The 24,131-nt window shown below is 45.3% G+C and overlaps 1 protein-coding gene across 1 annotated transcript; it reads left to right on the top strand.

The window, feature by feature from the left end:
• Window positions 1–10,702: 10,702 nt before the first annotated feature.
• On the top strand, window positions 10,703–14,680 carry LOC130960045 (60S ribosomal protein L16, mitochondrial-like). Its single transcript, XM_057885403.1, is given in 2 exon segments — window positions 10,703–11,299; window positions 11,302–14,680. Coding segments are annotated over 2 exon segments (555 nt in total). The 5' UTR covers window positions 10,703–10,977; the 3' UTR covers window positions 11,535–14,680.
• The last annotated feature ends 9,451 nt before the right edge of the window (window positions 14,681–24,131 follow it).

The raw sequence follows: 24,131 nt of genomic DNA, 5'->3' as shown, positions 1-24,131 counted from the left end.
AACTCTATTTGTGACCCTTTTTCGTATGTGGGACTCTCTATCTTCTTGGGTTGATAATCGATCGTCTTTCATTTTGATAGTGAGTTGTTTTTATAATAATAAGTCAATAAAATAATAATAATCGAACTGGAGGAGCGAAAAGCCAGGATGGCTTGGTAAGCAAGCAACCTGTTATGTAGGCGCCAACTCCCTTTCTCTTCTTTCTTTTTTAATGAAAGTTCAGTTCATCAAAACAATTGCTAGATCGAGCACGCGACGCGCATAGTCTTAAGTTCAAGAGCGGGTTGTCTCCTCTTCAACATTTCTACTACTTCCTTGCCTCCCCTTTTCAGAGATCTCCTTGTTCTCTTCCCAGATTTTCCTCTATACTTTCTTTCGCCGCCTTCTTCATCATGTTGTTCCATCCTTCAGGGATGTTCGGTAGGTGTCCGGGCTTCCTAAAAAATCCTTCCGGCAAGAATGCTGCTTGAACATTGTGTAAGACATTGAACCGTCTCGCTCTTGTGAACACTGATCATAAGTGGCAAAAGCCGCCGGAATCCTAATTTATTGTCCATAAGCTCTCCTCGCTACTGTAAAAATTGCAAATGTCTTTTTATACACTGGCGCGATTGCCCCTAAGGCACCGATGGACCAACGCAACGCCTTCGTCTATCACCCGAATTTCTAGTAGTAGTGCCAGATCAAGCAGAGAGCGCTTTCAAGGAACGAAGTCCATTTAGTAAGACGTTCGAAAGAGGTATCCGACTCAACACAATCAGTCACTTAATAGGGCTTCTCACATTGGTCCGCGGCAAAGAAAGAGCAAACCAGGCAGAAACTGGATATGCTATTAAACACGGGGGACCTCCCGGGGTTTCTTTTCCTATTCCATAATAAGCCCTACCCACTAGTATAGTACTAGGATCAGGGTTCGTGTTCGTGTTCAAGAATGGGCTGCTAAAGCCTTTTATTTGCCTTTCATGACGATGAATGAATAGTCTTCTCCCTCTTATCATGATCATGGCTTGCTTACCGGGGCTTGACTTTTCCCTTGGATGGAAGTAGCCTCGTCTCGTGGCGCCGGTATCGACCATCGCACGAGCGGAGTGGCCATCTCATTCAACACTATCTCAACATACATAAGCCCAGCAGACGTAGGCTTCTCATGGGTGATCGCTTTCCGCAACTGTAACGGATTCACCCTATTTGATTGAAGGGGTTCTTCCCTCTTGTCCTCGGCAACCAGCAAGTTTCTCCTTCATCGGACAATCTCGTGCCTGAGGAGGACTCTTACAAATGAAAGAGCCAGAGTCCGCCTCGCCTTAGAAGGCCTTCTTTGCTGTCCATCTGTGTGAGAGGCATTCTTCAACTTCAGGCCAGGCCCGATTTCTTCTTGTCAATTTCAACCCCTCTGTTGTGCACTAAAGGCAGTTTCCTGCTGTTACGCCAAATGCACATTTTTACGGGTTCATCTTCAAGCCGTGTTCTCGCGCTCAAACACTGTCTTGAGATCTGACAAATAACCCGAGGGCCAGCTCCTTTCTGCTTCACAACTACATCGTCAATATACATACACCACCTCTACGATGTTGACAATAAAGTAATGGAAGATGAGGTTCATTGCTCGCCGGTAGGTAACTATAGCGTTATTCAGACCGAAGGGCATCGCCTGCCAGCAGAATAGTCCGTCCAACAGCACCCGGACAACGGAACGCCTCGTCCTCTTTGGAGATGAAAAGAAGGTTCTAACCTAAGTGCATGTACGCTAAGGCCATGAATGACAGAATTTATTGCCCATAAGCTCTGTCCACTAACAGATCAGCGATTGGCATTGGGTTTTCTTTGGTGGGGCAACATTGAGATTCCGGAAAAGCGGTCCGGTAAAGGCTCTAGTCAAAGTGTGCCCTACGTACGCCTGTATTGTTCACGGGGTTTAGTTTGCTTTCTAAAAGAAAAGTTCAATCGCCCTACCCTATATAAATACATTTATTTGATTTCCGAAGTTGGCTACAGGCACCAAAGCTATTCGAGTACTTAGCCAAGGAAGTAGATCGAAAGAAGGGAATCCCCGAAATTCGATTCGAAGGGTCCTGCTTATGGACCTTGCAAAGGGAAGAGGCGCCGAGGAGAGACAGAACGAACAGAAGCTGAGAGATTCACCTGCACCCACCCCCATTTAGAAGGGGGAAGGCACTCCGGTCTAAGGCAGTCTATAGGCCGATGCTGACGTACGATCCCCGCGAAGCTCCACACTTTAAACAAAGGGAGCTATGTAGACAGATTTTGTGGTCTTTACTTTCGTGTTTGGAGTAGGTAAACTGTGAGGAACAGCAAGAAAATGGGTTTTTAGCCAAAACAGTGTGAGTAGCCCGCCCCAATCAATCAAGCGTAGCGATCACTGAACGATTGATTCTTACTCTTATTATATATAATTCTTATTCTTGGATGATAATATATGGTGGGAACAATGAAGCTGATTCTTCATCTGCTTCATCTGTAGGTTGCAATCCGTATGATTTCTTTTATCGATCTACTGCTAGCTTTCGCTTATCCGATGCACTCAAATCCAACTACTTAAACTGGGACCAATCATGTTGATTGCCTATCCGACCCAGCTTTCACAACTGGTTTGGTTTTTGAATCACAGACTTTATCCTCTCAATTGGGGAGGCCTCTAGTCCTCAGTTCTATTAAAAAGGGATTCTTTATGGATTTTCTTACCAAGGAAAGCAGACAGTCTATTGCAGATCTTCACTTCAATCATAGGAAGCAGAGAGGACTGGATTTGGATACCGTAAGGCACATGCAACAAGACGAAAAGCGTCAGAAAAGGGATGTGACCATGAAGAGGTTGGGCTGGTTTTGAGCTGCCCGATTTAATCTTTCGGTACCAGACACCGAGATAGGCTAGCCTTATTCGATACGATAAGACAGGTAAAAAAAGCAAGGCCGGGGTCGAGAGCCCATTTCATATTCTCCGGTTCCATTCCAGATCGAGTGAGCCAATTGATTGATCTTTCACCGGGGAGAAAGCGCTCTCCTCATATTAGCTTACATAGCTTATAGGCTTCTTTCCTTGCTGCACTCATAAACTCCGGTGGTAAGGTCTTGGAAGCCTTTGATTACAGGTCTAGTTGAACTAGCCTTTTCACCAGCCATTACGATATTAGGTGTACCGTGAGTGGAAGGAAGGCAGCTCTGACTTCATGAGCTAGCAAAGATAGGTCTGTAAAGAAATGCATCTCTTATCCTTTGATCCTACTGGCCTGAGATCCGTTTAGGAATTGTGGGTGCGGCTTAGAAATCAACTATGTCTTTCAGGAGTTGGGCAAGGGAATGGTATTAGGGAGGCTCCACTCTATAAGAAAGAGGTCTCCCCTGGGTGGAGAGAGTTTGGGGATCTATCCTAAGGGGTTCCTAAACATCTTCTTCATCAGGTCTCATGAGTCAAATCTTTCATCGGCAGCCATAGCTCCAATCCTAAATTAGCTAGTTCAGACGATTGAACAAGAAACCCCATGAGTTGTTGGGTTCGAAAGATATGATTGCTTAAGAAGAAAGAGATTTTACTCACTATGGAAGGTGCTGTTTTCAGTTCTTGTGACTACGCTTTCTGTGGTTCGAGATAGAGATTCAGAGTAGGAAAATGCCTTACTTTTCCCAGCTCGAAAGTCATGACCCGGTTGACCCTCTTTCAGTTCCAGAGATATAGAGTTCAGTAACTGTAGGGCTTCAAGACCCTGATCGGAGGGTAGGCAACTCAGTAAGTAGAGTCTCTAATGTTAGCAAGATCCGGTAAGGCCATAAGGCACTAGAATCTCTCTTTAAGCAGGAAGGCACGTAGACACTGATTGCACCCACTTCTATCTTCTGAGACGCGACCATTCGAACGGGTGCATCGCTACACCTTTCAGAGCCCCTAGAATCAGATAGTCGGGGGACTTATGATCTATTTCCTAATAGAAATATCATCAAAGGCGAACGAACAAACAGAACTAAGCCCAAGGAGAAGCCAAGACAGATTTGGATGTCCTCTCGGAAACCTGTCATCAATAAAAGCAACTGATTCCCCTCGCCCATTAGCTTCATCAAATTCATGGCTTTAGCACGCCCTCCCTCTTATAAGGATAAATACCAATACTATTGAACTATAGCTCCCCTCTACGAGATGAACTCAACAGAGAAGAGGGGAGGAGCACATATTTCTTATATATTTGAATATATAAAGCTTTTTTAGTTTCCTTGCAGCCAGTTACAGGCGAGTCAGAAGCCCTTATAGCAAGTGCTAGCTCTATTTATCCTATTGGGATTGGAGCAAGAGTGGAATGGAAGAAAGAAAGCTGTCCTTATCTTCTCCTCCAACCGGTACCTCCTCCCGACATGAAGGAATGCCCGATAATCCTTCGGGGGCTGGTATGTCCTTTCAGTTCTGGTCTGGGGAACGCCGATCAAAGAAAGCACTCCTATACTGCCTGGTGTTGATTCGGCAATTTGCGTCTAGTGGGGAGCTTTGTCATCTCAAAGAATAAGCGGATCTTCCCTTGCATGCGGATCTTAAAGTCGTGGATCTCCTGATGGCCGGTAGCTGCTTTCTGCTCTCCTTATTAGTGCCAACTCCGCTAGGTAGGGAGTCTTCTACAAGTCGCATTACTGGTCGATGACCTGATTTTGGAAGCAGTCGAGATGCCTTTCCTTGTAGGAATCGCTTTCTTTCTAAACTATTAATGATAATGATAATATGAGACCACCAAGGCTTCCCAAAAGATTCTGACAGAAGAAGATTCCAACAAACAAACGTTCGTATAGGCCGGTTATCATCTACGTAACCGCAAACTTGCTTTCTTCAAGGAGAGTGAAGCCCTCGAAAGAGGGACGAGCGGAACGGCTTCGGTATTGGTAAGCATTTGCCCGCCGGGCTCAGTTTGGGCTTTCCAGTCTCGTTCCCTTTAATTGCACGATATAAATAAGGAGGGATATCAAGCGGGAAGGCAGTGACGGTGAGGGAAAGGCAAGTAGTCAGAAGCAGGAAGCAGCAGTAAGAGCAAGAGCAGTCCGCAAAGCAGCTGGTTGAAGCGGGATAATACTATGAATGTTGAATGGGAACTGGGAAAGGAACTGCTGGGGGATGAATAGACCATTACTTTGCCTTGTTCAATGTTCACCCAATCTGCTCAAAGTATTTTCAACTCTTTCATGGTATCAGAGCACTAGCTCTTGGGAAACGTTCAGTTGGTTTGTGTGAAGTGTGGTCTGAATACCTTGTTACGTCTTTTCTCTTTGGCGCTGTCCACCGCTGCGGCTGCATCCTTCCCCCTAAGAATAGTCCTTAGGAAAGTCTTTAAAGGAGGGGAATCAATTCCTTGGAGAGAAGGATTCCTCCCAATAAGGTGGTCTAATTCCTGGAATTCTTGTTCCACAAGTTGGTTTGAACGGAACAAGCGAGAAATCCCATTCCAAAAAGGGGCAGCCAGATGAGTACCACAAGGGATCCAAGGTGCCATCATCGATCTCAGGGTGAAACTGTCTACAGATAGCATTAATTATTTGGAAAATGAGTGCGCTTAGGATCACTTTTTTTATACTCGCTAAGGGATAAAGGGGTATCCATCAAGGATGTCAACCTTGCTTCGGTCTCTGACCTGGAATCGTCCACTTTTCTATTTGATCTCCTCCCGGCTAACCCGCATCGTTTCAAGGGACTTCGTTCCTCTTCGATTCACAAGGATTCAATCTGCCCTCTCTTTGAAAAGAACAGGTAAACTCCCAGTGTACTTCTTAGAATGAATGCCTCCGGGGCACTGGAAGGGGACAAGGTCCTGGCTTGATTGATTCGTCATTACCTGTCGCAATCTTATCCGTCTTATGGCTTTTCAAGGTCTTCTTAGCGTCATCAGAACAAAGACGAGTTCTTTCCGAGGTCCTATGCTACGTACCGTACCGATCTCGGTGACTCAATTTCCATTCCTAGGGCAGCAGCCCTGTTCTATCTCTTTTCTAGGTCTTGCGGCAGGTAAACAACGACTTTAGATTCTGCTGTGGGGGTTGAGGGCCTTTCCCTTCTTGGGGCCTTTCGGTCTACTTCTCGTTTCTACGCGCACCAGTTTTCGTTCACTTTGTTTTCTCTTCGATTCTGGTTCGGAAAAGCATGGATTTCGGGTTTCAATCAAGAGCATCCGCCACCCCTTCCTTTTAGATGAAGGGAGTTTTCCCCAAGCGTCTTCCTTGCCAATTAGTCACTATGGTCGCTACTCTATGAGAGAATGTGGGTGCGAACTCATCCCCTAATCTCCTTTGATCCCAGATTCCATTCTATTTCCGAAAGCGGTACAAGGAAAATCAATCTCTCAGCCAGTCACAGGTAGCCGGTAGGGAGCAAGTCTTCTAATCGAGATTCCTAGTCTTATTCTGTATTTATGACATCTTATGTATTAGAAAGGTCTGGGCTAGACTAAGAAGGAAGGGAGTGAACCCGCAGTCAAGTATGGCAAATGCTGACTTTCCAAGTAAAGAACTTCTCGATAGGAAGAGATAGAGATTATGTTTAATTACAAAGAATTACATTTTTTTAATCTTACAGGAAATGAAAAGAACGAATAACATTTAAACCAAGGTCAAACTCAGAACTGAAAGACAACAGAACAGAGATTTTCATCATTCCTAGCACTATAAATCACTCTATCTCTATATCGCTTTAAAGCAAGGTAGGCATGAAGTTCCCTTCGCTTGGTATCCGCGTAGCGTTTCATACGAGTCTGAGCATTCTGTAAATTACGCTTAAGGAGAGAAAGTATTGCATCTCGATCTCTTAACAGTTGCTCCAATTCTGAAGGGACCCCATCGTCCGGATGAAACTTAAGAAGAACAGGGGGGTCACGACCATACACAGCTCTGAATGGAGTCATACCAATGGAAGGACGAGTTGTAACAATACTCAGCCCAAGGCAAGTAGGAAACCCATAAACGCGGAGTCTCATGAACGAAGCAACGTAGGTACAGCTCCAAACATTTATTTAAAGCCTCCGTTTGCGGGTGGTACGACGAGCTCATATTCAAAGTAGTACGTACCATGAAGCTTACATAAATGTTTCCAAAAAGCACTTGTGAAAGCTTTATCACGATCAGAAACAATAGCCCGCCATGGAGTTTCACTATAGTGGAAACAAAAGTCTCAGCAACTTGGGAACTCGTGTAATTAGCTCGATGGGGTGCAAAATGGCCGTATTTTGACAAACGGTCAACCACAACTATTATAACCGTGAAGCCGCGCGATGGTGGATGTCCCGTAATAAAGTCCATTGCAACGTCCTCCCATATCTGAGAAGGAAGAGGTAGGGGGCACAATAACCCAGCAGGGTGCAGTTGAGAGGACTTGGCGCGCTGACAAACCATACAAGACTGAATAAACCGTTGAATATCCTGACGCATGCCTTTCCAATAGAACTGAGCCGCTATGCGATGGAAGGTGCGTAAGACGCCAGCATGACCACCAACCGGAGTGGTGTGAAATTCGCGAATAACGGTTTGAAGTAACTCTGGATTGTCCTCAGACAAAACTAGCCGGTCATGGTAAAATAACAAAAAACCCCTGTTTTATCGAAAACCCCTCCGAGGCCCCAGGATCTTGAGAAAGGCGTTCACGGAACAGCTGCAACGGAACAGAAGAGCGAACGGCGGCATAAATGTTATCCACGAAGGTAAAATGGGAGACAGTCAGTGCCATGTAACAAACCCGTGATAAAGCATCGGCAGCTTGATTCGTTTTACCGGCTTTGTATTCGATGGAATAGTGAAATCCCATGAGCTTCGGTAGCCTGTTCTGGCCTTTGAATAACTTGCTCGGAAAGGTGCTTTAAACTTTTGTGATCTGTACGAATGATAAAAAAATGTCCAAGCAAGTAGTGTCTGAATTTGGCAACGGCTTCAGAGATAGCGTGGAGTTCCCGAACATAAGCTGACTTCGATTGCATTCGTGGCGAGAGCTTCTTCGAAAATAGGCGATTGGATGGCCGTCTTGACTGAGGACTGCGCCGATGCCACACCCTGATGCATCAGTCTCGACAACAAACGGTTTCTGAAAGTCGGGTAAAGCAAGAACGGGCGCCCGAGTCATAGCCAGCTTCAATGCGTCAAAAGAATGTTGGGCCGCATCAGTCCAAGAAAACTTGTCCTTCTGTAATTCGTGAGTGGGCCTGCAAGTTGAGCATAGCCTAGTATGAAAGGCCGGTAATAACCGGTGAGGCCAAAAAATCCCCTAAGTTGAGTTCTAGTAGTTGGAGTAGGCCAAGCCAAAACAGTTGCCACCTTTTGTTTTGTTGGTCCATTTCAACACCAGAACCGGACACGACATGGCCCAAAGACTCTATCTTGGTCTGTCCAAAGGAGTACTTAGAAGGTTTGGCATAGAGAGAATGGGCCTGTAGACGATCCAAAACGAGGGACAAGTGATCCAAATGCAGTGGCCAAGACTTGCTAAACACTAATATATCATCGAAAAATATCAAGACGCACTTTCGGAGCAAATCTCGGAAAACCGAATTCATCAACGATTGAAATGTGGCCGGGGCATTGGTAAGCCCTTAGGAGTGTCAAGGACCTGCCGATAACGAGTTAGGATGGCACGTAAATCAGAGGGTGTAGACTCTGGAAGAGAAGACAGAGGGTCGGATTCCAAGTCAAGTGCAAAATATGTCAATGTATAAGCTTCAGCAATCGCACCTGTGTCCTGGAACCGTTGGATGTTATGGAATTGTGCCTCAGTAGGGGTAGAGGACTTTTTCCCCCTTGTAATTGAACGAAACATTAAGGTCAAATTTCAAAGATGCTGTACTATAATAAGCTATATGGGCTCCAAGAGTTGAGAGCCACGAAGCGCCCATGACAACATCAGAACCGGCTAAGGGCATAACAAAGACACCGAGGAATAAATGATGTCCCTGTATGCAAATGTCCAAGTTATGAATGAGACCTTCAATAGGTAACCTTTGTCCACTGCCAACCATTGCTTTTAAGTTGGGAACCGGTTCAATTGGCTACTTCAGATAGTGAGCAATTCGAGGCTGAATGAAGTTGTCAGAACTGCCACCATCGAGAAGAATGCGCACGGTGGTGCCTGCAATCGACCCAGAAAAGTAGATAGTACATTTGCCAGAAGTGCCATGATAAGCTTGTAATGACAAATGATGCAAAGTTGGAGAATCATCCGACGGAAGGTGGAACAGGTTCGGCGACAACAGAGGAGGAAACATCGCCATCCGGTTCATCCACCTGCAGAATCATGTATTGGCGATTCGGACATTTGTGCTTCCACGAGAATTTATCGTCGCAAGTAAAGCACAACCCCTTTTCCCGTCGCAGTTGCATTTCTGCTGCCGACAATTTCTTCACTGGTGGCAGAGGCTTAGTTGGAGGAGACGGAAGGAGAGGCGGCAATGCAGATTTAGTTGACGTAAGTGAAGGAGAAGATGAATTGGACGGAGAGGTCCGCATCGATGAGGAAGGCACCCTTGCTTTTTATCGTGCAACCGAACTCTGTAACAGGTAGCGCTCGTCAAATGAACGAGCCAGTGATGCAGCTCGTACCAAGGAAGTAGGAGACTGGGAGATGACATCACGTCGGACCTCAGGTTTAAGACCATCAATAAAGAGGATCAGACCAGATCCAAAATAGCGTATAGAAATGATTATGGTCTATCTAGTACAGTATGATCGATCAAGTCATTCAGTAAAGTCTCTTAGCTAGTATGGAATTCTATCTATTAGCAGGTCGATGTATATTGATCCTGAGAAATGAGTTCTTCCCTTTGTGCATCTTTCTTTTCCCATGTCTTTCTTGGTTGGTAAACCCAACTGGCGATTTACAACAAACAATCTATAGTCAAACATAAGTCCTGCGGGCTTGCTTTTAACCATACCTGGTTCAGTCTGTATGGAGGGAATTTCTTTTGTCTGAATCAATCATGCCTCAACTGGATCAATTCACTTATTTCACACAATTCTTCTGGTTCTGCCTTTTCCTCTTTACTTTCTATATTCTCATAAAGGTCTATCTCCCAGATGATTGGGAAGTCCAAGTATATTTGTTCTTTATTACTAAACCCAAATTGCGAAAAATTCTTTCTTTTTTCAATGGGCCTTGTTTTACTATTTTTTGGTACGCGTTGGATTCACCCTGTACCACTTCTTGACTCCTTCTCAATTCTTTGATCTTTCCCTGTTCCCGGTGCTGCCGACTACTAGCCATTCCTCCGGTGGATCCAACTCCATAGTGGGTGTGGGTTCACACGAAGGTTCGAGCTCGGGTTGGACCTCCTTCGACCTCAACATTTTAGCAGAGGAGGAAGATGAGGTTGCCCGCCCCCGCCCCCTTCCTCAGCTCGACCCGGGGACAGAGGACCATATATATAGAGCTGTCGATGCAATCATTACAAGTTGCGAAAATGAGGAAGCTCTTATAGTGGAAAAAGCTAGGGCTTTACTTCTCAAAAAGGGCGCCCCTCATCTCACGGATGAGGACAAAGAGGATATTAGACGAGCCATCAACATGGCTCTCTACGATGCCTGGGAAACAGACATCGATAGGCGGCTAGAGCAGTTCCGAAGGATACGACGCTTCTTAGGGACAGGTAACTGTCCCGTTTGGAACACTTTTATAGATTATCTGGTTTCTTTAGGGAATCAGAAATTTAACGACCCGATGTATAAAAAATAGGAATGTTTCTATCTTTTCTTAACCAATATCTATTTAGGATAAGTAGAATATTTTATCTATTCGAGATGGTCCGCCTCAGGATTCCCAGGATTCGTGATCCTCCTTAATAGACAGGACAGTCGAATTAGCACTTTTTTTTTCAATTGGATGAGATCGGTCGAGTGTTCTCTGGTTTTTGAGTAGAAAACGGTAAATTTCCCCTCATTAGAAAGGGGTAGAGGGGATCCGTATATGTTGTTCAGGTCGATCTGAAGGCGCAGAAATAGCTAGAACTGAATGCGGAAAGTATGGAAAAACATCTCGTAATGTATTTAACCAGAAAATCGATTATGCTTCCGCGGAAGTATCTACTCGTTACGGAATCTCAGGTGTCAAAGTGTGGATTTCATATAGTAAAAAAAAAAAGGGACGTGCTATATCCGAAACGTACGAAATTTAGTAAATATCGTAAAGGCAGATGTAGTAGGGGTTGCGAACCAGACGGAACAAAACTAGGTTTTGGAAGATATGGCACTCAAAGTTGTAGAGCTGGTCGTCTTTCATATCGAGCCATTGAAGCAGCGCGTCGGGCTATAATCGGACACTTCCATCGTGCTATGAGCGGACAATTCCGAAAAATGGTAAGATATGGGTAAGAGTTTTCGCGGATATCCCTATTACCGGGAAACCTACAGAAGTCAGAATGGGAAGAGGAAAGGGAAATCCTACGGGTTGGATTGCTCGTGTGTCCACGGGACAAGTCCTATTTGAAATGGATGGTGTGAATTTTGCAAATGCTCGACAAGCCGCTACATTAGCGGCGCATAAACCATGTTCGTCAACCAAGTTTGTTAAGTGGTCGTAACGTAATTGGTTAGTGGGGAAAAACCGGGCCGGGATTCAAAAGAATTAGGCGAAGGGTGGGGGGTCGGGCCCTCCTTTGCATTATGTCAGTTGGGCCTCCCCGGGTGTTTTTCCTTCCTTATTTGTTTAGGATTTTGGTTCCTTATTACCGAAGGAGCCTCTGTGGTTCCTTGGATGGCAACTGGGACAAATTCAGGGAACAGTGGCTCGGAGAGTTGGCTAAAATACCTTAACCGGTCACCATCAGGTGAGGGTACGGAAAATAGCGAAGCCGAGCCCGCTTCAAGAAACCCGGAGGCACGAGACAGTGATCCCAGGGAAGAAATAGGGCCTTCCTCGGTAAGGCAGCGAGTGGATTCGGCGAACGCTGCCGGAGCAGGGGAGAATGTGGTGGGCCCATCACACATCACAACAGGCTCCCAATCCCCTTTAAGGTACAGGGGTGCCGGAAGCCCCTGATCCGATGTGGTTGAAAAACCGCATTGAAAAAGTTTTCTTTATAATAAAAGGTAGGAAACCAAGGAAGGACATGCTCCAGAAGCTTTTTGACGATCTTAGACTGGAAACGGCTTCTCCGCTCAAACTGCAGCAAATCTTAAGAATTCTCGAACAAATGAAATGGAATTCTAGCCTTAAAGGTCGAGATTTCAGACTCGATCTGGAATTAGGTCACCGCGTCCACGATTGGGAAAGGGAGCAAAGGCACTTCCCAAACCCCGTGGACGACGTACCATGATACTTTCTGTTTTTAACTGTTTACGGGTGGCACTCAGAAAACCGGGGTGCCGCCCTAATGACCGATTGGGAGGGACCGCCGCATTCGGTCATTAGGGCGGGCAGACCTCGAATCGTTGGATCCGGTAGGTAAAAAAAAGGGTAGCCCCAGCTTGGGGCTGGATTGAATCCGAAGTTTAGGTTTAGAGTTGGATTAGCCAAGGGGTAAGAATTCAATGCTTGGCTTATGGCCTGGATGCTTTAGAGCAGACAGAGTTGGATTAGAACGTTTTCATGGTGCGCTCATTTCGAATTGTATTTCTCTTTGACCGAGTTAAGTAAATTCCGTTTGTGTGGCACGAGAGATGTAAAAGTAAATTGAGTATCGAGGATATGCGGATGATTTATACTATACGAAATTCCTAAGGCACCAAGGGCTATTCAATAAGGGCAACGAAGCAGTGTAGCTCTTATTTGGTGAATCCCTGTGTAGCTAGTAGATCGGGGAAAGAAAGAACTTAACCACTGCGTTGTAGGGGAACAATACCCAGTGGTGGGGTAGCTACTATTGGGTGAATACCTCCATCTGTTCATCCCGGCAGTTTCTGGTTCTAATTCCTGTATTTCATTCCGGTAGGTAAGGGAAACCTGTGGTAGCGAGACGGTTTCGGCAACAAACTCCTATCAGTCCCTCTTTCGGTTGTTAGCAGCCTCGGCTATCATGGAAATTTTTTGTATTGGCTGTTGATGGGAAAATACTTATTGTCCTGGAGGATAGACGAGCAGGTAATAGCAGTTTGACTGGGAATATTCCTTGCTTACCGGCTGTTGGATGGAGGGAGTTGATGGCATTCTTCCTGGGTTAGTGGATTTAGGAGCTATTTATCCTAATCCTACACTGCTTTGTTGGATTCCGACGGCTATTAATCCGCCTTTGTGGCTCTTTGGTAATGGAAAAACATCCTTCCCAACTTGCCTTTGTTTAGTATTAGTACCCCTAGGTACTTCAAAAATGAAAGGGGTCTTCCTCCTCAAGTCGGTTATCCGTATCGGTGAAATGACTATATCCTTAACACATACACTTCGGTAGAGTTTCCCAACGCGAAATAGGCTAGCGCGGATCCCTCTCTCCTGTTAAGTACCTACCCGTGAGATTAGAGCAGATTCGCTTGTCGTTGTATTGTGTCACATCGACTGCACTTTATTAATCCGCTATCGGTTGAATCTCATATCAACAGATTCTGAAAGAACTTGTTGAAAAGGAGGAATCCCAACGTTGAGTCAGAGCTAGAGTTAAAAACAAATCCCTTTTCAACCTTACGGACTTCTTTTCTTGTGCGCGAACGATCAAAGAAAGTCCTATCTAATGATGCAACAGCATCCAAGGAAGAAGAAGCAAGGCAAGTGAACTTGAAGCAAGAACTCTTAGGCAAGCAAGGAGGGGCGTTGCGGTAAGATCAATGTATAGTATAGCATCAGTGTTATCTTTCTTCAAAGCTCTATCCACTTTGTCACATCATGGATTGCTTTGGCTATTATAGGATACACCTTTATTATATCCTTTCAGTTTATGGCGCGACATTTCCTACATCTCAAAATGACTGGATATTGGACTTCCCACCAAGATCTAGACTCCAATCCAATCCGAATTGACTCGTCACGGAAGTTGCCTTGCTTTTTCTTTCTCTAGCTCTAGATCTAGGGATTAGCAGGTTGGCTTAATCTAAACTTACTTACTATAAGAAGATCGCTTCAGAGGTCTTTGTAAGTGTTAGAGGTGATTGGTTTTTTTACGATATGGCTCGCTTTTGGGAGGTAGACTTGGGCAGCAAGCTATCTGTTACCGGAAAGCAAAAGTAGCTCGAGCCAAAGGCGACTGCGAGGCCCCCCGCTAAGCGGGGGGGAGGGGGAAAGTGGGTTTAGAGGGCTCCCCCACCATTAGGAATCTTGCCTTACAGAAGGTTAATGAGGGCACGTAACGATGCGCCGGGAAGGTATAGAGTCGCCCCCAAGATGAAAGGGAGATTGGTGCCGGTTACGCTTTTAGTGAGGAGACAGGAGCTCTAGAGCTTAGAGATGTCCCCTAGGCCAGACAGAGGTCTAGGGGGAGTCCGGAAAGAGGACTCTTTTCGTTTAGCCGGCGGGCCCGCAGATGTCAAAAGGCTTAGGCTTTCGAACTGCGTAACAAAAGAAACTCTATTGAGGGAAGAATAGGCTTGATGCGAGCCGTGCCAGTTCGAGTCTGGCGAGTTGCTTCTAGCTCCTGCCTTGCCTATGAGGAAGGCTTTTCGCTACAGACTATTCTGGATACTCAAGAAATAGCCTTTCTAATAGAAACCATACCGCTCCTCCGTTTTCTTCTGGTAAAGGGTCGGAATCAGTCCACGACTGAGTTCCTTCTTAAAAAGATCTCCGGTTTTAATTCAACCAAGGCATAGTAGCTCTGATTAACCTCCAGGCGTTTTTTATGGAAAACTGAGTGATCAGGCATCCATATAACTCTATCTTATTGCTCACTGTTCAAGGGCCTTATGGCTCTGATACACTCCCCAATTTCTTGCGGATCTTGATTTGCAGCTGTAGGGAGGGACCATCCGGAATTAAAAAAAAAGTATGTCTGCAACTTTTACATTTATTTTGGGGAACAAAAGACTCCCCCATGATCTGCTCACCATACATAACTTTCCACTATAGAACCCATAGGCAGCCAAGAGTCATACCAGAGAGATGAGATGTATTGGTTTCATTGCCAACTTTTAGTATAATATATCTTATAGCCAACTCTCTCACCTGAAAAAGTTTCCTACAAACCCAGCTACCATTATTTGGTGGTTTAATACACCAAGGGGCCCTAACTGAATGAATTGAGGTTGAGTAAAAGCCATTCGCTTGAGGATTGGGATCTTAGGGCACTGTATAATTCAAGATCCTCATAAACTATTCAAGGCCCTGATGGTCACTCTCCCCGCGCTCTACTACAGGAAAGCTAGCCTGGTGGATCCACTACACGCTAAGAAGCAAGTCCCGACTAACTAAGTAAATCCGGGTTAGACTGAAAGTGACCAGAAATTGCTATCTTCTTTCACTAGCGATAGAGCGAAGCGTAGCCGTGTTTAAGCCGAAGGCGATAGTGATTCCAGTGTTTACTGAGCTATATCTCTATCTATTAGTTATCTGGCTTAAATAAAGAGTTTAGACTTACGATACCGAGAAAGCAAGCCACGGCTTGAAGTGAACCCTAAGATGTTCGAACGAGACTGTTCAGGAACATGGATTGTGGGTATACCTGCACAATAGCTTTCTCTACGAGCCTACAAGCTTAGCTTTGGTTTAGCTTCCAACTAAGGCGGTTCTCTGTTATGAGAACAAAGAGTTTGACTATGCCATAGTAGGGTGGAATCCGGGGCGAATGAACCACTTTTTTAGAACTATACTACATTGAAATAGCCCTAAGATGCGGTGTGCATATGGGAGCGCTTGAAATGGTTTAGTTTTACCGAATGCCCACGTCGGTGTTGCTGAGCCCTTTCGCTCCTTGAATAACTGAGAACACACTTTCTACGATCCTATAGTGGCTTATCGTAGCTAACAGATGATCTTCACAAAATTTGGTCAACAAGCATGTAGCCCGATCCGAACGTAATTACATGTCTCAATACTTACTACCTATACCCGGACCCGGGCCGGAAAGGGCTAAATATAGCATTCGCTAAGCAGCTAAGCTGAAGTCAAATACCCGGCTAAGTCCTATCTCCGAATTCCGGTAAGGAAGAAATTCATTGATAACAGATCATTGCTAAGAAAGAAGAGTTGAGTTAGCAGGCTCAGGGGGATCTTAGATTAAAGCATTTTTCTTTCGAGCTGGGAATAAGAGAACGAGCTAGACACAAAAGCTACCACTGAAAGAAGGTAAACCGAAGCAAACAAATGAAGTAGAACCGCCCCAGGTTCTATAGCCTCTACCTATTGAGTTCCCTCTCCTGGGGTTCAAGAGTTGCTTTCAGAGCCCTTGATTGAGATCTCCGTCTCATCACGAACTCATAAAGACAGCGATCAACCTCTCTTTTCTATTCTTTGGCAGATTACTTGCTCCAGGAATGCTTGCTGTCAGCAGTTAAGGGACAAAGGGAAGGAGTGGGGGCTGTCAGAAGTGAAAGGACAAAGGGAAGGTGAGGAAGGTAATCCAACTACGGCACTAAGACTAATTCCGTCTATTTGGCGACTATTCCTACTGCTACTACTACGGCTACTGCAGTAAGGAAGGAATTCGGTTTCAAACTGAACTTGTTGCGAGGGGTTAAAAATGGATTATACTCTTTCTCTCCATCTTTCGTCTATCCTATGTCTCTTTCCTCTGTTCTTTGTCCTTCTCCTACTAGGAGTAGCAGGAAAGTCGTCAATTGGATATATGATAGATAGTATGGGGACGGTGCTTCGGGTTAGCACTCTCTATTTTCTTTTCGTTGGTGAACAAGTCTCATTCGTTTGGCCGGCCCTAAATCAGCATTGAAATCATTTTGAATGGGCATAGTTTGATTTTGACTTATGAGTAACAGGCTCTGTTTATCAACTACGGAGGATCAATTAGCATTACCTCACCTGAAATTGGCACATAAACACTCGAAACCAACAATGAGCGACTATGCTTAAACGGGTATGCTGCTTGGGTTGATTTCAGCTGTTGGGGAGGACAAGTACTTTTACTTGAGTACTTAATTTGATGCTTCATAGGCTACTTGGTCCGGGCCGGGAAGGCTATAGAGGACACGGATTCATGTGGAAGATTGCCTCGTAACTAATTCCACCCTCAATGAAATGAAGGAATTTATGGATCAAATCCGGAGGAGGCGACTGGAAGGAGCTCCCGTGTCAATCACTTCCATTCCTCTCATTAGACCATCTGTAGCACTCATAGCTACAGCCCGAACTCTATTATGCTGTACTTCACAAGTCACATTAATTAAGTTTACCGACAGTATCTTGACCCTTAACTACCAGAGCGTTGAAAATATTAATTAGGGGGGGAAGAGACTTTCGCGATGTTCAATAAAGGGTCTAAGAGCTCTTGCAATAGGTCTAGCAATCTATTACAAAACAGATTGAATACCATGGCTTGGGGGTTTTTGCAGGTTAACAAGGAGAGCCACGGATGAATCATAGATTCTAGTTGGAGATCCAAGGGCCTTTCCTCTAAGGGAAGGAGACGGAGACGACCTATCAATGTGGCAAAAAGAAAGACGGAAGCAGCTCCAGAGAAGTTTACTATAGGAAGGTCAGGACTCTAATAATCAGATACCGGCAAGCCTTGCATGACACTCGTTTGACGAGGTGGTTTGAATAGATTGACTAAGAGATATTGGATAAATTATCAAATGATAGAGAATCTAAGCAAGGACTAGAGGCATAAGAGATTAGTAATAAGGAAGAGACTGTCACCGGACTCCCCAACGGGGCCCAAGAGAGGCTCCAAGCCCTGAGACAAGGACAGTTTGTCGTGAGTGGCTGCCCAATGTGGAGAAATCCTTTAATCAGGATGGGCGCTGAAGAAAGCTGCTCCAGAAGAGAACCTTGGAAGGGGTGGCCCACAATAGAAAAAGGTGCCCCAAGCCCTAATTCACAGGCTTCATATCTTGACTCCGTCGCCATAGGAAGAGTTCTCCATAAATCCATACGCAGCGGAAACGACCACAGCCGACGCCTCAGGGGAGACAAAAAGAGAAATCGATGACGCAATGCATTCAAGATCTTGGTGCTTTTTCGAACGTTTTCACGTCGCCTTTTTCCGAGGATTCACAAAGGACCATTTCTCGAAACTACGTATTCTATTTACTTTCCAAAATGGGTCCTTTTTGTGTCCGAAACCCCGCCCATTTAGATTCATTTCAGGATTCGTCGGCGATCAACTCGTCACAACAGGTAAAACTTTTCGTACCTGGCTCAGCGGATGTATCTATCAATGCATTCAGAGGGGCTGCCCCTGCGTATTGTGACTGAGCAACGTCGCTGTTGGGTGCTATAGGTGGAGGACGACAGATCCTACTCCGTCTGATACGGCCCGTTCACTCATTATTGATCAAGCATTGGCCCCTTATAAAGCTAAAGACAGAAGTCAGTAGTCACTCCGGAAGAACGAATGTTTTCGGTAGTAATAGTAAGAAAAAGCGCTAGGAGAAGGCCCCTTGGATTCTTATGATCCTAACATTTACATATATACATATAATATAGGCATCCCGCCCACACGCCATTATCAAGTACAGGCGAACCAGGGACTCAAAGGTTGGGACTCAAAGAAAGAAGGGGACTTTTTACCCAATCCAATGATTGACAGGGCTGGGGCGGGCGTTAACTAAGTACTCAAGCTGCTGGAGCGCAGGTTGGGCAGTAAGCTTCGTTGATTCCCCACGAAGGAATCGGAATCTCGCTACTTCCCCTTACCGGAGTTTGGTTTGAGACTCAGGCTAGAGGATCCTTACTCTCCTGGGATTATTAGAGTGTCAGATTAGCCTTTGGATTCGTTCTGCCTTCCACTCTATATCTAATCATTTTCCCTACCAGTCGCTCTCTCTTTGGCCGGCCGTTAGATCAAGATAAGAAAGATCAGAACGTGAATTATGAGAATAGTATACAAACAAGAACGCTACCTAGAATCGATCCATGACCGCTAAACAAAAGGAGTCCATTACCAAGTAAGCTAGGCAACCGTCTTTACCGGTCTCTCTATTAATTTAGGACCGGATGTGGCACCCGGGCTTCGGGTTTCGCAAAGAAGCCCCGCTCCTGTAGCTATTGAGTTAGTCCTCTATTCTCGGACTTCTAAATAAAGATGAGTTGAATAAGGGGATCCGGAACCTGGGACCTTTAAGCCCTCGGCGCTTGAGAGGAAAGGCAACATACTATTAGGCTATTATAGATTCTTATTGGACATATCAGTGAAGGATCTGCTTCCCGATGAGGAGAAGCAGGACTGATAGAAGATAAGATATAGGCTGTTGAGACTGACGCTATGTATCTACGATCTTCCTTCCTTATTCGTCTTCTTGTAGCTAAAGAGCGTCAGAGTTAGGTATGGGCTCCGTTAAAGCAGATACAAGAAAGAAAGGCAAAACAAAATAAATTCTCTCTTTCCTCTAAGTCGAGTGAAGTTACTTCAGGGATCAGGCACGAACGTAGGAAGAGAAGAGTGGATGCTTTGTTCCTTACTCTAACAAGTAAGCAAGTAAACTACCTTGAAGTCGAGCATCTTCAAACGTACTAAACGATTCGATCTATCACTTAAGTCATTTCGACTTGGAAGAAATCCATACTTGTAGCACTCCTGGTGCAGAATCTCAGAGCTAAGCGAACCGAACCCCCCGTGATCTAACCTTAACCTCTTTCATCTATACGAGGTATCACTATCGTCCTCGTTCGGCTTACAGTAAGCTGGCTGCTATATAAATAGAATGACGACCCCTCGATTTAGGGCTGTGGTAGGTGCCTAAGACCATCGCCGTACCTTACCAGATCCGGGCTCTAGGTGTGATGTAGATGAAGTAAGAAGAAGCAAGCAGTCAGGGGCGATCCGGACCAGGACTAATAGCCATTCATTTTAAGGCAAGTAGTTGAGTTAGTAGCCAAACTTAATCTAAATAAGGTAGGGGGAAAGTCTCAAATTCCTAGTCATACTTTTCTGAAGGAAGTAAACAACCTTTCACCTGTCTAATTCTCTTTTGCTTTGGGACTTAGCCTAGTTGCCCCGCTTCCTTCACTCGACTAAGCAACGAATTCTTATCCCAAACCTGTCTCGAGGATAGGCCCAATGCGGTATCAGAATAGAATAGGGGCATCGAGCCCTTCCTACTTCATGGGTAGCAGAGCAGCCAATTGAGAAGGTGAATCAAACCCTACGAAACAAGAGACGGAAGAAGGAACGCAGTGGATGCCACTGAAGCCAATACAAGACAGGATCAGCATATGGCTGGCTACTTCTGAACCTTGACCTTCGCTTCCCGCTGATCCCAACGTGTGATAGATTGATTCTAGTAATGAAACTCCCATCCGACTGGATCTTTCTCTCTCCATGGGATGAAGTCTAGTGTTCTAGGTCTTTTGGATTGGGCTGTGATCCCTATCTTTTATAGAGTCTCTTTCATCTAATGGAATGTGTTCAGTATCTCTCTCAGGTTTGAATCTTTTCCTTTTTCATTTATCTGGTGAATCTATTCCCTGGCATGCCTTTGGCAAAGTCAAGTGATGTGGAAAAGTAGCGCTGGACATTTTCTGAGCTCTATGTCTGGTCGAGGGTGAGAACTCGTGCTGTTCACAATCCCTATCATCCAATCTCTGAGATCAGGAAGTGGCCGGGAAGCTTTCCATTCCCGTACGGAAGATGAAAGACGAACCTCTGGTCTAGTGGTTGGTAGATTTCCTTGTTGCTGGAATCCAATGCTTTAGTAATTGAATCACCGGCAGGAATGCTAAAGTCTTCATAGTCGGGTTAAGTGTTAGCTGGAAGCTAGTCTATCTACTTTCCCGTGTAAGACCAAGAGTTTGGCTTCTTGCAGCTAGCTGCTCTTTCAGAGGAAGGACGCATAACTCAACATAGAACAACTAGCTCGGGCTCTTCCTCTTTCCGGAACTTCTGTAACTGCTAAATCAATTCTTAACTTAAGGGCCCTCAAAGAAACTACCTTTGACTCAAGTCCCGGGTTTAGGAGTTGATTAGCCGAGTCACTCCAGCGGTCTCTCCATTTAATGGCATCCAACACTAAAGGCAGTTATCACCTTCAGCAGAGGTCAGAGGACTAGCGCTCCACTCCTACTTAGTCTTTATCTTCATAAAAGAGGGTTTAGGAAGCCTTGAAGGCTTGGGTCAAATATTTGCTTTCTTTCTTAGGCGCCTGCTTTCCGATAGACGAGTTCATTGAGCAATGGCGCACAAATCAATAAGAGTTGATGCTTTAACTAGACTATTTCGCCCGTAACACATGCAATAGAAAGACTCCTCTAAGGGCACTAGCTCTAACAAGAGAAATCTATCCCAAATCGACCTCCGCTTTCCAGGTTATAGAATAGATGATTGGGGCCTTTCGGGAATCCTATACCTTTCGGTAACTCAATATCTATAGTGGACTTTCTAGTCCCAGAATGAATTCCTTAGGGGGTTTCGTATTAAATAGAAGTCAGAATCTCTAGCTCCGCACTCCTGACTACTCTCGTTTATCATTATCTAGAACTTACCGATCCAAGGTTGCTCCCACCTATCGGCTCACTAGGGCTTTTACAAGGACATGGGATTTCTTCGCCCCAATCCTACCGCCAAACAAACCGGTGTGGTTGGTAGATTTCGCCTGATCATTGCCTAGATTGACTTCTTTCAAAGCCATGCATCTTACAAGAGACGAGAGTTCAACTTGGCATCGAGCCGAGCTAGGAGTGACTTTTCCTTGACTGGAGTGACATTTTCCTCGACTATGGTAGTTGAGCGCACCTTACTGCTCTCCAGGGCTTCCTTCGCAAAGGGGTTCCTCTATCACCACTGTCTTTAGATCGTCAAAGGCCTTATCCTCTGTACAGGACCATGGCTTCTTCTTCTTCAACAAGTTAGAGGCCCTTGCAGAGTAGCCCTTAATGGACGGCCTGTAGTAGTTCACCAACCCAAGAAATGATCTTAACTCGGCAACACAAGTGGGCCCATCCCTTGATAGCTTGCATCTTCTTCTCATCCATACGTAGGGTCCTTTAATACAATCTTCGGGGGAGCCCTAAGAAGTGAGCCTCTTCCCTTACAAAGGAGCATTTCTCCTTCTCACGTAATGTCTTGAAGACGGCTCATGTTCAGCCTCCAATGCAGAAACTTTCACAGATAGACTAGCAAGCAAGGTCCTCAGCACTTACTATGACCTCGTCCCTTCTTGCTTCCCTGCTGAGGAGGTTGGGATTCCCTTCCCTACATGTTGATAGCAACTTCCTCAGTCATGCCAGACATGCTTGCCCACAAGTAGTCTCGCTCCCACGAACCAAGCTCGAACCAGGCTTCCTCGAAGCAAGGCTCTGATACCACCTTGTCACGGATAGCAGCTGAAGCTTTAGGGTTCATTTTGCTTAGTGCACTTGAATTAGCTTAGTGTGAAAGGCGAAGGTTGAGTTACGGAGCCCTTTCTTTGAGGCGCTAGAGAAGTTCTTTTATAGCTAGACAAGACAACAGGGGAAAGGGAAGGTAGGTAAGATTCTCACCGAGCCCTAACGATAGATGAAGCAGGGTAAATTCGGTTAGCTCACACTGGATTTCTATTCCGATCTTTAGCTACCATCCCTGACGTTGGTGGATTTTGCCGCATCTAGTAGGGGTCACTTTGGTTCTGAAAGGTATGCTGCTGGCTTGGTGGATATCGCCCTATAAGGGATTTCTAAATCGACTGGATCAGCTGGAACTACACAAGGAAGCAGGATTCATTGTTGTTCTTCCTTTACAGAGTCAACGGCCTCAATAGGCGGGAATAGAAGGTGCAGGAACATCACTACCTACAGACCCACCTTTGATGGGCTTCTGGAGGAGGAGCTAGAGAAAGGGGTTCCTCGCTCAGCAGTTTCGAGGTCGTCCAAGACTGACTTGAAGAATTCTGACTATGGGCTGGTCAAGCGGTGGTGTCTGGGAAGAAAATGGATTTACCAACAGCTGTGGTGAAGGGTGCAGGGGAGCTTTACGAGGGGAGTACTCATAGTCCATTTAGGCCCCTGTCCTTGATTAGCTTCCTGGAGTGGTCTATTCTTAGACGGTTGGACCAAGCATTGCTACGCCAAGTGGCGTGGTATGCTAAGAAATCCGGATGCCTCAATCCTGGTTTGATGGACTACTGTAGTTCGATCGATAGGGGTTAGCCCGATCTTATCCGTTTTGGACAACTAAAGTCTTTGATCTCATCATCAAATATGACAAGAAGGATTAAACCTCGTGCGAGAACTTCGTTTATCTCATTAGGATATCCTGGGATTGTTGGTTGCCGGGGAAGAGTCTGACTCAGCCCTTCTATTCTTTAGTAGAGGTCTTACAACCTCGAGACAATGAAAAAGAGAATAGAAGATTCAGTCTAACAATGTTTAACCATACCAAAGGTAAGTAGTCAGTCGCCAACATTCCATTTGAATTAGTGAATATGGGCGATAGGCAGGCACGTAGTCACTCAGATTAATGCAATTTCCCTATCAAAGCCTCCGCTATATTATGACTTTGAAATCAACGCCCTGCCGTCCACATAATGATCGGAAAACGCAGGCTATCTAGAGCCCTTAAGAGCGAAAAGAAGATCAGAAGGAGGAAGTAAGGCCTTCCGCCCACGAGTTTATGGTTCCTGCAGGCAACCTGGCATACCAATCGAATGCAGTCTCATTGATTCTTTTCCCTAAAGGGGAGCGGAATCCCTTCTAGAAATGTTTAGCCAAGTAGCAGCTAAGAAGCATTCGCTTTTCGGCTGGAATCGAAGCTGCGGATAGATCAGCAGATAGGTTGCTGCGGATAATTTATCCGCTGTTGATCAAATTAATCGTCTTCAAGATCGTCTGAACTGTATACCTATTCCTGGTCGCTGGTATATTGATTTACTAACAAGGCCTTCGTACCTCTCGCTCCTAGGACTAGCGGAACTAAGACCTGTGAAAGAAACTAGGAGATAAAGCCCTTGATATGACCTTACGGATTAACACAGAATCAATCTCTGACTTTCTTCCCCTTTGAAATCCATTCTTGCATCTGCTTTCCTTGTTAGCCTAGCTAGTCAACATCCGCTCTCTAGAAAGCACTTTCTAATTCGAATGGGCAAAGCCATTCCCTCCTTTGTTTGAGAGGGAGATTGGTAAGAACCAGAACGCGAATAAGTAGGCTCTTGAGACAACTCGGGAAATCAAG

The sequence above is a fragment of the Arachis stenosperma genome, unplaced genomic scaffold (genome assembly GCF_014773155.1).
Source record: "Arachis stenosperma cultivar V10309 unplaced genomic scaffold, arast.V10309.gnm1.PFL2 arast.V10309.gnm1.Scaffold_100041, whole genome shotgun sequence".
In the NCBI taxonomy this organism is placed as follows: Eukaryota; Viridiplantae; Streptophyta; class Magnoliopsida; order Fabales; family Fabaceae; genus Arachis; species Arachis stenosperma.
The sequence above is the reverse complement of the archived record's forward strand: the minus strand, read 5'-3'. Positions and strand labels throughout refer to the sequence as shown.